Below are 17155 nucleotides of genomic sequence, written 5' to 3'. Positions count from 1 at the left end.
AATGGTGAATACAGGTCATTAAGCCGGTTCTAGATATACTACATTTTTTGCCCTACCGACTTTTATAACCGAGTTACAGGGCGTTTGATCGATTTTGCCTATTTCTTTCCTAAGCCATAACTTTAGAACCACCCTGTATATTTTTTTGATATTTGGTACACATATGTCTCATTCAAAACCCAAACGGCCGACATACTAATCATAAGAAAAATCCAGGTCCGGATTAACAAAAAATTATAAAGTAATTGTGACCTTAAAACAACACCCTGTATATTCAAATTTTGAAAATCTGCTTGCACATTTGAAAAGAGCACAAAAAGTAAGTTTAATGGTTCGCTTCAATTTTTCGTCCAGATAATTTTATTCAATTTTTTAAGAACTCTGACATTAAAAAGCAGTTATTATTAACTTTTAGTTATAAATTATTAAAGATAATGAATAAATACTCATTTTAAAAATAATCAGTACTTATTTACTACATTGGAACGACCCAATTAGTAATCACAAGAAAAATCCAGGTCCGGATTAACCAAAAAAATATAAAGTAATTGTGCCCTTGAAACAACACCCTGTATATTGAAATTTTGAAAATTTGTTTGCGTATTTTAAAAGAGCATAAAAACTTCGTTAAAAGGTGCATGCCACATTTTTGCGCAGATAAGTTAATTACGGCCATTTTGAAATCATATTGATTAATTCTGTCAAGGTCACAAGAAGCTGCCAGAAAAATTAAGAACAATCCCAATGTAATTATTAGTAAATCGATTTGAAATCTTTTAAAACGAGCAAAGAAATGCATCGAACAAAATGGCGGACATTTTGAGCAACTGTTATAGTTCAAATATTTTTAATTTATGTTAAATTGTCGAATTGTTTAAACGATTTTTTTTATTAGATATAGCTGTTTTTTTTTAATAATTTACTAAATCATTAAAATATCCCAATTCTCGCAATTCTAATTTTTAATGATGTGCATACAGCTACAAATCCAGAGAATCCATGAAGCCAGCGTAGTAAATAACCTATTAAGTATTTTAAGATAAGTATTGATTCATTAACATTAAATTATTAAAAGTTAATAACATCTGGTTTTTAATCTCAGAATTCTTTAAAATTTCAATATAATTTCAAAATTGATGTAATTAAATCAACGGCGCAAAAAATTAAAATAAATCTTTAATCAAAGTTTTTTATGCTCTTTTAAAATGCGCAGACAATTTTCAAAATTTCAATATACACGGTGTTGGTTCAAGGTCACAATTACTTTATATTTTTTTGTTAATCCGGACCTGGATTTTTCTTGTCATTAGTACTTGGGTCGTTCCAAGTGGTAAATATGTATTGATTATTTATTAAAATGAGTATTTATTCATTAACTTTAATAATTTATACGTAACTAAAAGTTAATAATATCTGCTTTTTAATGTAAAAAATCCAATATAATTTCAAAATTAAAGTCATAAAATTGTCTGGCCGAAAAATTGAAGCGAACCATTAAACTTACTTTTTTGTGCTCTTTTCAAATATACAAACAGCTTTTCAAAATTTGAATATACAGGGTGTTGTTTTAAGGTCACAATTACTTTATAATTTTTTGTTAATCCGGACCTGGATTTTTCTTATGGTTAGTATGTCGGTCGTTTGGGTTTTGAATGAGACATATGTGTACCAAATATCAAAAAAATATACAGGGTGGTTCTAAAATTATGGAAAGAAATGGACAAAATCAATAAAACACCCTGTAACTCGGTTGGAAAAGTCGGTAGGGCAAAAAATGTAGTGTATCTAAAAGCGGCTCGGTGACCTTTATTCACCGTTAAAGTATTTCCGTTTCCCAATGAAACACTCTGTATAATAACTAAAAAATAATGGTCCCATACCTTGATTATTCAGTGTCCCGAACATCGTATATTTTTTGCTTATTTCGCTGGAGTATAGATGTGAGTTATACTAAACTTGTCAACGTCGCAAATCGTCCCTACAGTTAAATTACCCACATACACAGCTATTCAGTTGTCAATCAACTGGACGCTCCCTGTCATAATTTGAAATTTTCTAACGCGCAACGTTTATTGCTATTTCGGTTCAGCTGTACATCCCTCTATATTAGAATAATAGTGACTTACCTCTACAATAAAACTTCTCAGTCGCTCTAACTTTGATCCCAAATAATTATATGCAGTTGTATCACTATCGAGCAGAACAATAACGTCAAAGGAATCTCTCTTTTCCCACACCTCTTGAATTGACTCATTCAAACGCAATCCCAATGTGTTAGCTGAGAGGCTATAAAAACAATTGGAGTAAAAAACATAGTAAGAAATATATAACTTAAGAATATTACCATTTCAGTGGAAATACAAGATTTAAAGAATACAACAGACAAATTAGATTATATTATGTGAGGTCGTTAAGGCTAGCTCTGCCCGTGCCGTGCTTAGCGAAAACGCCGTATCTGCAAAAATCTGAAAAAATTAGATTTACACATTTTTCTAACCCAAATGTGCATATCTATCTTATTTGCTTACTAAAAATGACGTAAGTTAAGCCAAAATACATTAAACACAACGCATTTTATGCCGTATATGCAAAAATGTTCATGGATACTTAGAATAAATGCGTCATCTGAAAAATACTTAGAAAAACGCAGTATTTAAAGGTCACTTGCCGTGTTTATCCTAAGCAGGCACTAGATGCGGCGTTCTGTCTAAGCATTTGACATATTTTTACAGCATGTGTAAAATTTTTAATAAGGTTAGTTTGTTGCCATTTTTCAACGAGAACGGTTGTTTGATATAATTTTTTAAATATGTCAAATAGAACAAAGTTAATACTGCAGAAGGCTATTTTTTCTTTATCAACAGAAAATTTAAACACCTATGTTTGAGTTGTTGGTGATTAAGAAATAATGTGTGGTTCTAAAAACAATGCGGTACTACTAAGTGAGACAAATACTTCCACTAAATGTGGAGTTTCCTGAGGTATAGCGGAGTTTCCTATGTGTATGTATATTGTTGTTGATGCGACATTCTATTATTACGTTACATCAGACATTTTCAACAGCGCAAATTTTATAAAGTTTGTTCGAAATACGAATTTTGGTACGAAGTATTTTGGTCGCCGTATGTCGTAGAATTTCCAAATAAAAAATGTGGTATAAAAGTACATAGTTAAATCAATGTCTAATAATTAATAGTTAAAAATAAACTTGATCGTAAATTTTAATCGTTTCTGGAATGTTTTTAATTTTAGAATGCAAGAAACGCCCCTTAGCGGCAAACTTATTAATTCCAAAATTGTTCAGCACTTTTTTGTCCATTTTCATGACACACTTTTATAAAAAATGTTTTTTATTCTCCTTTTTCATCGTTATATTGTATTTATTATAAGTAGACTCCCTCTATAACGAGAACTGAAATGGCAGACTAATTACCTCGTTATACGCGGATCTCGTTATATCAGACAACAATAATATTGTGCATACATAATATACAGGGTGTAACAAAAATACAGGTCATAAATTAAATCACCTATTCTGGGACCAAAAATAGTTCGAATGAATCTAACTTACCTTAGTACAAATATGCACATAAAAAAAGTTACAGCCCTTTGAAGTTACAAAATGAAAATCGATTTTTTCGAATATATCGAAAACTATTAGATTTTTTTTATTGAAAATGGACATGTGGCATTTTTATGGCAGGAATATCTTAAAGAAAAATTATAGTGAAATTTGTGCACCCCATAAAAATTTTATGGGGGTTTTGTTCCCTTAAACCCCCCAAACTTTTGTATACGTTCCAATTAAATTATTATTGTGATACCATTAGTTAAATTCAATATTTTTAAAACTTTTTTGGCTCTCAGTATTTTTTCGACAAGGCAGTTTTTATCGAGTTGCGGCTGCTTTTCTAATTTGTTTACATAAAGATTTTATGGGGGTTTTGTTCCTTTAAACCCCCCAAATGGTTGTGTACGTTCCAATTAAACTATTACTGCGATACCATTAGTTAAACACAGTGTTTTTAAAAAATTTTTGGTTCTTTGTATTTTTTCGATAAGGCACCTTTTATCGAGATGTGGCTTCTATTTTAATATGGTTCAAAGTATATCTAAAAATGTAAATCATAAATCAATTTTCCTATTATTATCAAGTCTCCATTCCATAATCGTACTTTGCCATATACAAATATGTGGTGGATTTGACAAAATATGCAAAATATCTCGATAAAAACTGACTTTTCGAAAAATTACTAAGAGGCAAAAAAATTTTTAAAACATTGTGTTTAACTAATGGTACAACAACAATAATTAAATTCTAACGTACACAAAAGTTTGGGGGGTTTAAAAGAACAAAACCCCCATAAAATTTTTATGGGGTGTCTAAATTTCACTATATTTTTTTCTTAAGATACTACTACCATAAGAATGCCACATGTTCATCTTCAATAAAAAATCTCCAATAGTTTTCGATATATTGGAAAAAATCGATTTTCATTTTGTAACTTCAAAGGGCTGTAACTTTTTTTATGTGCACATTTGTACTAAGGTAAGTTAGGTTCAATCGAACTATTTTTGGTCCCAGAATATGTGATTAAATTTATGACCTGTATTTTTGTTGCACCCTGTATAGTTGTCTAAAATATTAACTTTCTATAGTGATGCCATTCGGACCAATATAAGATGCTAAATATTGTTTCCTCGACAATAAGGCTTCGCCATCATAAATTATAAATTTTCTTACAATATTCAGTATCGGCCAATCGATAAACAGAACAGGAAGAAGTTTATTATAGGTAGGCGGTGGATTTTTATTAAAGCACTACCCTCGATAACCGCACAGATGTTGGGAATTTATGTATACAGGTACCTAGCTGGGGTATTTACTTATAGCCATTACAGCGCTAAAAATAAATAAAGAATAATAAATATACATGTATAATACAATAATAAGGATACTTAATGTGATAAGATATTGTAGACGATACAGTAATTCTATCAGATAATATTAAAGGTCCCCAAATTCTGCTTGATCGTATTCACGAGGTAGGAGAGGAAATGGGCATTAAAATAAACTCAAACAAAACCAAATTTTTAGTGTTTAGTCGTGACCCACATCCCGATGCAAAGCTTCAATTAAACGGAGTCCAAGTTGAGAAAGTTCACAAAATGATATATTTGGGAACTGTGATAACGGACCAACTAGATCCAGGCATAGAAATAAAACGTAGAATAGCAATGACTAAAACTACTTTTATGAAAATGAAGTAATTTCTTTGCAATAATCATCTCAGTTTAGAACTAAGACAAAGAATGGTCAAGTGCTATGTTTGGTCCGTACTTTTGTATAGTGCAGAAGTGTGGACGCTAAAAGTATCGATCATGAACAGAATTGAAGCATTGGAAATGTGGTTTCATAGACGGATGCTGAAGATACCCTGGACAGCAAGAAAAACTAATGAAGAAGTACTAAGGAAGGTCAACAAAGATAGAGAACTGCTAAAGACTGTTAAACATCGAAAAATGTCTTATCTGGGGCATATAGTGAGGGGAAGTCGATATAAAATATTACAACTGATCCTTAAAGGCAAAATAGAGGGCCGTAGAGGTGTAGGAAGAAAACAAGTTTCTTGGTTAAAAAACATTCGTGAATGGAGTCAGACATCAAATGCAGGACAATTATTCCATATTGCAGAAGATCGACCATAATTCTGATATGGCACGTGAAGAAGAAGAAAGATACATATTTTACGATTTCATTTTTCCTCGTTATATCCAAATATGCCTCGTTATAGAGGTGTTCAGTTCAATAGGAATTTCATGGGACATCTAGTGTACCTCGTTATAAGCGAAACCTCGAAATAACCGTGTTCGTTATAGAGCGAGTCTACTGTGTTATAAAATAAGAAAATGCTTAGCTCAAACGCAGTACTGCATTCTTTCTAAGGAGGAAGAAGTTAATTTATGTAGTATACTGAGAAAGAACGCAGTAACATGAGTTTTTAGAGTATATAATATATATTTTGCCAATCGTATGTACCGGGTGTCCCAATAAGAATGGCTCTCGGCCATATCTCAGGAACCGTTTATAGTAGAGCTTTGAAATAAAAAATTTTATAACAAAAGTTGCCTCAGGAAAAGCCTGGAAATTATTTTCATAATTGTGGGACCACCGCTAGAGGGGGTAATTGAATATCAAAAATTAAAAAATCTAAATTTTACAAAATTTTCCTAATGAAGGGGCACTGGAAATCAAATCATCGTAATCTTCATACAATTCTGTACATATTTTATTTCACAAGTTTAAGTCTACCTGTGCAAATAAGAGGTGGGGGTGAGTGGGAACCTTGTTTTGAAAAAATCGCTGTAAGTCCGGTTCTGCTTAATCGATTTTTACAAACTTGGTCTTGTTAAAAACAGTTCTTTTTCGTCAATGTAATAGTTATAATTTGGAAACAGCCTATTACGTAATATGCCGGCTAGAAGGCGCTGTTTATTTTTTTTTAGAAATCTAGTTTTCTTTGGAAAATATTAAATACAAGTATGTATTTTTTTTTCCTGTATTACAAAATTAGACCAAATTAGCAACAGAATACCGAAAACCGCATGTCGATACCTTTTTTCTATCTCGAGATATCTTAAGAAACGTGTAAATTTTAAACATAACTGTTGCTGTCATATAAGTGGAAATATATAGAAGCACGTAGTGTGCTATGAAAAAAAAAACAAAGGAACATTGTCCAGATGTCACCGTATATAATGAATCAAAACAACAATAAGACAAATAACACTATAAAATATAACAAAAAAAAAGTGTGTGTACTTTGTACGCGAGTAAGAAGTTATACTTCTATTATTATGATTTTAACGAAATAAATATATTTTAAACAGTTTAATTTTATTTTTATTTAAATATTACACTAATTTTAATACTTAAAATAATACCAAAAAAATAGCGTTAATATGTAAATTTTTATGAATTGTTGCCTCCGCGCATTTGCTTTTCTCTCGATGAATCGTAGAAAATGTAAAAACGTCAGATTTTCTACACAAATTTTTAATTTTTATTTCATTATATTTTAATATCAATTATCCTATTCCCAACTAAGATAAATACATAACTGTAAAGGTAGACTTCCGCACCAAGCGACCGAGACAGGAGACCGCGACAGGCGACAGATAGGCGAGGTCTCCCCACGACTGCTCTCAATGCAATTATATCAGGGTAGTTCTGCAGCCCGCGACCGAGACCAGCGACCAACTATCGTCTATCGCGACCTATCTGTCGCCTGTCGCGGTCTCCTGTCTCAGTCGCTTGGTGCGGAAGTCTACCTTTAGTGTCACCGGTAAACTAAGTTAAGGAAGTCAAAGTGGAAACAAGTAGTGTGCTATGGAAAAAATAGAACTATTAGAAATATTAACTTCAAGAAGTCATCATGTGTCAAATTATGTGTCAAATCAGTAAAACATAAAAATTTGTTCATTGATGGTTTATTGCGGTTTGTTTCTATTAAATTTTATATAAAATTTATACAGAGTGAAATTCAAGATGATTCTTACAAACTAAGAAGCATTTGACATGATAGCCACATTCTTTGAATGCATAAGAAATGCAACTGTTGCGGCTAGAATATATGCAATGAAATATCCCGAAGCTATTTTCTTGTGGCATTTTTATAATCAAGTATATTCAAATGGGAAATAAGCCACAATTTTACCTAAAAATGATTTTATTAACGTTTCGACGCCCAAGTCGGGTGTCGTTGTCAAAATACAAAATAATACTAAATAAACAAAAATGTTGTTGCTTAGTAAAAAATTCTTCTAATAATTTATTTAATCTGACTCATTTATATCGGCAATTCAGACACGTATTATACATTTTAAAGTAGACGACTTTAAAATTATATTGCCAATATTGATGAGTTGCGTTCCTGGGACGACTTTACTAAAAGATAGTTCATTTAATTACATGAAATCAATCCCAACTCAAGAATATCCGGCACAAAAAATCATGCATGTGATCTGTCTTTAAAAAGACAACCAAATGCAACGGTGGCACTGAAATTCTCGCGTTAGATTCCATAGTAAATCACGAGGGAAAACCAGGAAAAACCTCGTGATACTATCCCGACAAAGTAAATGTAAATAGAGTAAACTAAATGTAAACCCAAATACTTACGATGTCGGGATAGTATCACGAGGTTTTTCCTGGTTTTCCCTCGTGATTTACTATGGAATCTCTAACGCGAGAATTTCAGTGCCACCGTTGCATTTGGTTGTCTTTTTAAAGACAGATCACATGCTATGATTTTTTGTGCCGGATATTCTTGAGTTGGGATTGATTTCATGTAATCGAATGAACTATCTTTTAGTAAAGTCGTCCCAGGAACGCAACTCATCAATATTGGCAATATCATTTTAAAGTCGTCTACTTTAAAATGTATAATACGTGTCTGAATTGCCGATATAAATGAGTCAGATTAAATAAATTATTAGAAGAATTTTTTACTAAGCAACAACATTTTTGTTTATTTAGTATTATTTTGTATTTTGACAACGACACCCGACTTGGGCGTCGAAACGTTAATAAAATCATTTTTAGGTAAAATTGTGGCTTATTTCCCATTTGAATATACTTGATTATGAAATATCCCCAAAGACGTCACCCCAGTAGTAGAGTTTTTCATATTTTGTTTTGATTTATTATATACGGTGATATCTGGAAAATGTTTCTTTGTTTTGTTCCATAGCACACTACTTGCTTGTATATATTTCCACTTATATGACAGCAACAGTTATGTTTAAAATTTACACGTTTCTTAAGATATCTCGAGATAGAAAAAAGGTATAGACATGCGGTTTTCGGTATTCTGTTGCTAATTTGGTCTAATTTTGTAATACAGAAAAAAAAATACATACTTGCATTTAATATTTTCCAAAGAAAACTAGATATCTAAAAAGAAAATAAATAGCGCCTCCTAGCCGGCATATTACGTAATAGGCTGTTTCCAAATTATAACTATTACATTGACGAAAAAGAGCTGTTTTCAACACGACCAAGTTTTCAAAAATCGATTAAGCAGAACCGGACTTGCAGCGATTTTTTCATAACAAGGTTCCCACTCACCCCCACCTCTTATTTGCACAGGTAGACTTAAACTTGTGAAATAAAATATGCGCAGAATTTTATGAAGAATACGATAATCGGATTTCCAGTGCCCTTTCATTAGGCAAATTTTGTAAAATTTCGATTTTTTAATTTTTGATATTCAATTACGCCCTCTAGCGGTGGACTTACAATTATGAAAATAATTTCCAGGCTTTTCTCGAGGCAACTTTTGTTATAAAATGTTTTTTTCCCAAAGCTGTACTATAAACGGTTCCTGAGATATGGCCGAGCGCCATTCTTATTGGGACACCCAGTACAAAGGGGAGACAAAAGACTCTGCGAAAATTATAGGGGCATAACAGTTTTAAATGTCGTCTACAAGATATTATCAGGAATCATATTTAGCCGCCTGGAATCGTTTTCGGAAGAAATAAAGTGTGAATACCAATGCGGTTTCAGACCAAAGAGGTCAACTGTAGACCAAATACATATGTTAAGAGGTATACATGAAAAAGGGCCTAGCCGGGTAAGATCATGAAAAATGCCCCCAACCCGATTCGAAATGCATATAGGTCACTATTTAGCACATATAGAGAAACTCAATTTCTGAAATTTTTAGCCCCCTTGGTGGTCACGTGACCCACCTAGAGCCAAATAAGGCTTTTTATATTCGTATTTTTTTGTCTCAGCCGCATCGAGAGCTAGCGAAAAACTTTAAATAAAAAAGTTGTAGGTTTCAAAAAGTTTTGTCCGAAAAAATTTATATTTTTAATTTTTGGCGGAAAATTTAAATTTTAGAATGATTTTAAAATTTTAAATGTGTATAAAAAAATAACTAAGACATTCGTTCTTATGAAAAAATTATATAACGTGTATTTTTTTTAAATATGATTTTTTTCAGATATTTAAATATGGTGAAACGTACTTGTAAAATTAAAAAGCCGCATTTTTATGCTTTTTTTTCGCTTTTTGATACAATTTTATACAGGGTGTTTCAAAAAGGTAACACCGTCACTAGGATAGGTAAAAAAATGAAAAATAATTGGAGTTTGCTTAATAAAAATTTTTTGTAATGCCATCCATTTTTAAGATACAGGGCGTTGAAGAAAACAAAATTTTACAGATTGTTTACGATTTTGCCGAAACTACTGGCAACATTGTAATAAAATTTGGCGGGTTTTAAGAGGTAGTTATGGTGTATTTTTTGACATACAATTAAGAATTTTATATTCATCATTGGCGCGCATATGGGTAATGGTCTGAATTTTTTAAAGAAGAAAAGATAGTACGCCACTGACATATTTCAAATTAACAATCATTTTCGAATTCCCGTCCAATTTCTGACAAAAAATCTATCTTCCCTTTTTTCATACAACGCGCCGTTTTCATGCATAAAATAATATATCTTAACGCTTCCAAAGTATTCGAATTAAGTTTTTATATTATTAGTCCGATCAAAGAACAATCTGACCCCAAAAAAAATAAAGGAAGGATGCAAATTTGGGAATAGGTAGTTGAAATTGTCTATTATTATATAAGAAAAAGTTTACAATTCTACATCCCCTCCATTTTACAAAAATGGAGGAGAATACCCCCCTCTCGAAGATAAAAAAAATACATTCAAAATAAGACCGGAATTGGATAAAATGACTAATTCTAAACAACTTTTCTTCTATAGGGTTTTTCACCAAGTCAATACTTTTAGAGTTATTTGCGAGTGAATATGTTCATGTTTAACAAAATAAAACATGTTTTTGGACGGTTTTTACGAGATAACTCAAAAAGTAAGTATTATAGCGAAAAAAATATTCTTAGCAAAAATATAGCCCATAAAAAATTGAAAAAAATGGTGTATACATGAGGTCTGTAGACCCAGTAGAAGTAGAGTTGCAGCTAATGAAAAGTAGGTTCCTCTTCGTCAAATTCCAAATCGAATATTTCAATGTGAAATAACCCAAAAACGGAGCACTTTCAGGGGAAAATTCATTTTAACTTAAAAGTGTTTAAAAAAAAGTTTATTTTTTTTAAACTTGTAATATTAAAAGTAAGTGAATTACGCTCAAAATATTGTTGGTCCCTTTTATTTTTTGGTAAAAAATGGCGCAAATCCTACATTTTTCTTTCCCAAAGAAGAACCTACATTTCAATAGCTGCAACTCTGCTTCTACTGGGTCTGCAGACCTCACGCATACACCATTTTTTTCAATTTTTTATAAGCTATATTTTTACTAGGAATATTTTTTTCGCTAAAATACTTACTTTTTGAGTTATCTCCGAAAAACCGTCCAAAAACACGTTTTTTTTTTTAATGAACATACTCACTCGCAAATAACTCGAAAAGTATTAACTTAGTGAAAAAACTCTATATAACAAAAGTTACTTAGAATTAGTCATTTTATACAATTTAGGACTTATTTTGAACGTCTATTTTTCACCCTGTATTTTCCAATTTTTGTAAAATGGAGGGGATGTAGAATTGTAAACTTTTTCTTATATAATAATAGACAATTTCAACTACCTATTCAAAAATTTTCATCCTTCCTTTATTTTTTTGGAGGTTTTCGTAAAATTTTGCGTTCCCTGATCGTGGTATATGGATGTACGAGTATAATTATGTTGAAGATGTAAGTATAGTTTACATAGAAGTTCAAATACTTTGTAAGGGTTAAGATGTTTTATTTTTTGCATAAAAATGGCGCTTCATATGACAAAATGGGAAGATAGATTTTTTGTCACAAATTCAACGAGGAATTCAAAAATGATTGTTTATTTGAAATATGTCAGTGGCGTACTATCTTTTTTCTTTAAAAAGTTCAAACTATTACCCGTATGCGCGCCAATGATGAATATAAAATTCTTAATTGTATGTCAAAAAATGCACAATAACTATCTCTTAAAACCCGCCAAATTTTATTACAATGTTGCCAGTAGTTTCGGCAAAATCGGAAAAAATGTGTAAAATTTTATTTTCTTCAACGCCCTGTATCTTGAAAAAGGATGGCATTACAAAAATTAAGCAAACTCCAATTATTTTTCAGTTTTATATCTATCCTAGTGACGGTGTTACTTTTTTGAAACACCCTGTCTAAAAGTGTATCAAAAACCAAAAAAAGAGAAAAAATACGGTTTTTTATTTTTAAAAGCACGTTTACATCTATCTAGTTTATATCTAGTACATAAAACATCTATTCGAAAACTGGAACAATAAATGGAAGGTATCCAGACGACAGCAAACAATTATTTCCCGTTTACGACTTGGACATACCCAGTTTTCTCATGAACATTTGCTTAAAAAAGAAGAATCTCCAATTTGTGATGAGTGCGGTTCACCCCTTACAGTGAAGCATGTGTTAGTGGAAAAGTGTGAAAAATTCAATAGACATAGAATTAAATACCATTTAGCAAACAATCTTTTAAAGACATTTTAGACAATAACAACACTAATAAACTACTTTTGTATCTCAAAGACTGTAATTATTTAAACAAAGTGTAATAAACTGTTAACTATCCCGCTAATAACCTTGTACAGGATTATCATCATCCAAAATAAGAGCAAGATATATTCGTTTAATTTTTAAATGTCCTACAAAACAAACATCACGTTAAAAGCTATTTGTTTTTAAATAATTGAGGTGACACCGATTACTTAACACAAGTGCACCAGTTTTCAATAACGCTTCGTCAGCGGTTCAATATTATTCTTAATAGGGATGTTCACTAATTTTTAAATATAGTTAAATTCAATAGATTACAAGGTATATAAGTTATTTTTTAAGATAAATGAGTTCATAATGTTGATTTTCTTGGAGGCTAGAAAAACGGTACCCTGCAGCGAGGCTACGGTCTGTGACGTCAGCAGTCGTAACGTCTTTGATCGACGACTAGTTTTGTATACTTATTTACTCAGTGTATTTGAATGTGCGCAGTTTTTTACGTATTTAATTATTAAAAATAAAGCCAAATAAGTGGTGTTATGTTCCTGGGTGTGTAAATACATCAAAAAACAGTTCTGACAAGATTTTTATTACCGTTCCAGCCAATTTAAAACAGAAAAAGAAATGGTTTGTTGCAGCTAGAACTTAAAATAACTAACTTAAAGAACTAACTTAATAAAATAAACATTATAGAAGTTTTCCAGAGACTTTCGGCCCTTGGTAATAATGTAATTGTTCTTTCTGCATTTACATTTTTCAAATATACTTATTAGTTTTCTCAGGATTCGAAAAAAATGAATGAATTTAAATAGCATTGGACCAAGATTTTGCACCTACCCCCTTAAAGAGTAAATGAAAAAGTTTCGGGACCTCAAATTTGTATTCCTTAAACTGGGATATTCCTAAAAACGGGATTCTAATAATACATACAGTAAAAGTAAACCTTGAAATAACTACATGTGGATGTAGGTATGACTTTATATTTATTATATTAAAATCATTAATAATTTAGTGAAAAGATTGGTTGAAATGAAAATGTATAATACCCAAGTTCAAAAATATTTTTTACCTTGGAACAGTTGTCAACTCGAAATACGAAACAACCGAAATAAGATCTAGAGTTGAAAAGGACATAGCAACATTTAACAACATGCATGAGAAATATTTTCACCCATTGCGACATAATATCTCTCCCACTAAAAATGCGGCTGCTAAAATGTTATTATTTCCGGTCTTGCTATATGGCGCAGAGGCCTGGACAATAATGGAAACATTAATGAAAAAGCTAGAGGCATTCGAGATGTGGGTGTACCCACGTATCCTCAAAATATCCTGGGCGACCCACACCAACGTACAGGTATTGCGTCGAATGGGAAAACAAAAAGAAATCTATTTTACAATTAAGAAATGAAATCTTAAATATTTCGGTCATATCATGAGGCATGATAAATATCGTATACTCCAACTGATAACGCAAGGTAAAATAGAGAGCAAACGCGGACCCGGAAGAAAAGACACTCATGACTTAAAAACTTACGCCAATGATTTGGACAAAAATCGATCGAGTTATTCAGAAACGCCTCAAATGAAATTAAAATTGCCATGATGATAGCCAATGTCCACAACGGACAAGGCACATGAAGAAGAATAAAAATATTTTTAATACACCTAACCAAGATAAAGTAATAACCAGCCAATGTATGTATACAATATGCATGCGTACAATGCATGCATACAACTTTCTCTATTTTTTTTGTGGAGTATTAAGCATTTATTTTTTTAGCTTAAAGAAGACATGGAAAATTATATGGAATATACACTCAGTAAAGCTGTGGTAGATTTATTTTTTTACAAGATGCCAATAAATAATACACCATTGTTACATCTACACTACAGTCGGTAGTTTATACGAATCGGCTTTCTGAAAACCTTCTTCCATTTTATTTGTTTATTTTTGTAAAACCCAAAATATGTCCTTACAAACAGTCTATCCACTTTAAACTAAACAAATTCACTATAAAACTCCACTTTAACCCTGATAAAACAAGAAGAGAACAAAATAAAATGACCTGAAACGTCAAACAGGTAAACAGTAACACTATGAGAATGGCGCGCGCTTGGGGTATGCAACTAGTGACGTCAGGCTAATAGAGAAGCGTTCTTGAAATTTAAAATAATGCTAGATTTCTAATAAAGATTTTTTATAGAAAGGCTTTTTCAATTTGGTTAAAATTTTGGACAATTATTCCTAGGGTGTTTCTTAATCGTTTTACATGTTTGAAATGACTTTTTAATTTTTTGTGAACATCCCTATTCTCGGTCAAGCTGAAGTCAGCATTAAAAACATCAACAATTTCCGAGTTTATTTATAGTTACAGTAAAGTATTGTGGATCATTCTATTTCATTAGTTTATCAATTATCATTCGTGATTCAGATACATAATTAGACAGCTAGACTTCGAACGCACCAACTAGTTACTGTGGTATTTAGAGTTGGTAAATAAATAAGTATTCAGTAAAAGTGTTTACTTCATCAACCCCTATCATAGGGGGTAACTACCCCAACTAACCTAGGATGTTCCTGAGGGTGGAGTACCACCATAACCTTATTAGGTTGAAGCGGATTGTTGTAAATTAAAAAAAAAAGAAAGTACGTTTCACCAATTTTAAAAATCTGAAAAAATTCAGGGTGAAATAATATGCAAAAATACACGTTATATACTTTTTCGTGAGAACGAATGTCTTAGTTATTTTTATACTCATTAAAAATTTTAAAATCGTTCTAAAATTGAAATTACCCGCCAAAAATTAAAAAAATAAATTTTTTCTGACAGAACTTTTTTAAACCTACAACTTTTTTATTTAAAGTTTTTCGCTTGCTCTCGATGCTGAGATAAAAATAAAAACATAAAAAGGCTAATTAGGCTCTAGGTGGGTCACGTGACCACCTAGGGGGCTAAAAATTTCAGAAAGTGAGTTTCTCTATATGTGTTAAATAGTAACCTATATGGAATTCGAATCGAGTTGGGGGCATTTTTCATCACCTTACCCGGCTAGGCCCTTTGTTGAATATACCAATTTACAACTTGTATATCGATTTCAAACAGGCGTTGGAGTACCACCATAACCTTATTAGGTTGAAGCGGATTGTTGTAAATTAAAAAAAAAAGAAAGTACGTTTCACCAATTTTAAAAATCTGAAAAAATTCAGGGTGAAATAATATGCAAAAATACACGTTATATACTTTTTCGTGAGAACGAATGTCTTAGTTATTTTTTATACTCATTAAAAATTTTAAAATCGTTCTAAAATTGAAATTACCCGCCAAAAATTAAAAAAATAAATTTTTTCTGACAGAACTTTTTTAAACCTACAACTTTTTTATTTAAAGTTTTTCGCTTGCTCTCGATGCTGAGATAAAAATAAAAACATAAAAAGGCTAATTAGGCTCTAGGTGGGTCACGTGACCACCTAGGGGGCTAAAAATTTCAGAAAGTGAGTTTCTCTATATGTGTTAAATAGTAACCTATATGGAATTCGAATCGAGTTGGGGGCATTTTTCATCACCTTACCCGGCTAGGCCCTTTGTTGAATATACCAATTTACAACTTGTATATCGATTTCAAACAGGCGTTGGAGTACCACCATAACCTTATTAGGTTGAAGCGGATTGTTGTAAATTAAAAAAAAAAGAAAGTACGTTTCACCAATTTTAAAAATCTGAAAAAATTCAGGGTGAAATAATATGCAAAAATACACGTTATATACTTTTTCGTGAGAACGAATGTCTTAGTTATTTTTTATACTCATTAAAAATTTTAAAATCGTTCTAAAATTGAAATTACCCGCCAAAAATTAAAAAAATAAATTTTTTCTGACAGAACTTTTTTAAACCTACAACTTTTTTATTTAAAGTTTTTCGCTTGCTCTCGATGCTGAGATAAAAATAAAAACATAAAAAGGCTAATTAGGCTCTAGGTGGGTCACGTGACCACCTAGGGGGCTAAAAATTTCAGAAAGTGAGTTTCTCTATATGTGTTAAATAGTAACCTATATGGAATTCGAATCGAGTTGGGGGCATTTTTCATCACCTTACCCGGCTAGGCCCTTTGTTGAATATACCAATTTACAACTTGTATATCGATTTCAAACAGGCGTTTGATGGAGTTTGTCTTTCAGCACCGCAATCGCAATTTAGAGAGGGTATTTCCCCCATCTGAAAAGTGAGTCGGAGCATATACCACAGTTTGGTCTAATTCTATTCAGTGTTGCACAGATTCGTCTTGGTTGGTTGAATGAAACCCTCTGGCTTGCTTGTAATACATGGCATATTCCGGATGTCAGGTGGTGCATTCTTCTCCCAATCTTCACGCTAATGGTCGAAGTTCTTGAATTATGGTGGTCGAATTATCTTGAGATTCCTTTCAATTAGTATTTAAATAGTAATATCAACGTGAGAGCGGTGCACAGGATCGGCGTTAATTTTTCTATACTCCCTGATAATATTGTAAAAATATAAAAATCCTTTTAACCATTTAAAATCCTGTATTTTGGCTATCTGTGGGCAAATTTTCAGCCAAATCGAAGAATATGTATTTTGCGAATTGA

The 17155-nt window shown here is 31.7% G+C and overlaps 1 protein-coding gene across 1 annotated transcript in view; it reads right to left on the bottom strand.

Moving 5' to 3' along the window:
* The window catches only part of LOC126878687 (ubiquitin carboxyl-terminal hydrolase 8-like), a 109399-nt gene that overhangs the window by 73202 nt on the left and 19042 nt on the right, over positions 1-17155 (bottom strand). Inside the window, exon 5 of the mRNA XM_050641548.1 lies at positions 2127-2286. Within this exon, the coding sequence (XP_050497505.1) occupies positions 2127-2286 (160 nt within the window). The remainder of the gene's footprint in view (positions 1-2126; positions 2287-17155) is intronic.

The sequence above is a fragment of the Diabrotica virgifera genome, chromosome 10 (genome assembly GCF_917563875.1).
Source record: "Diabrotica virgifera virgifera chromosome 10, PGI_DIABVI_V3a".
NCBI classification, from domain to species: domain Eukaryota; kingdom Metazoa; phylum Arthropoda; class Insecta; order Coleoptera; family Chrysomelidae; genus Diabrotica; species Diabrotica virgifera.
The sequence above is the reverse complement of the archived record's forward strand: the minus strand, read 5'-3'. Positions and strand labels throughout refer to the sequence as shown.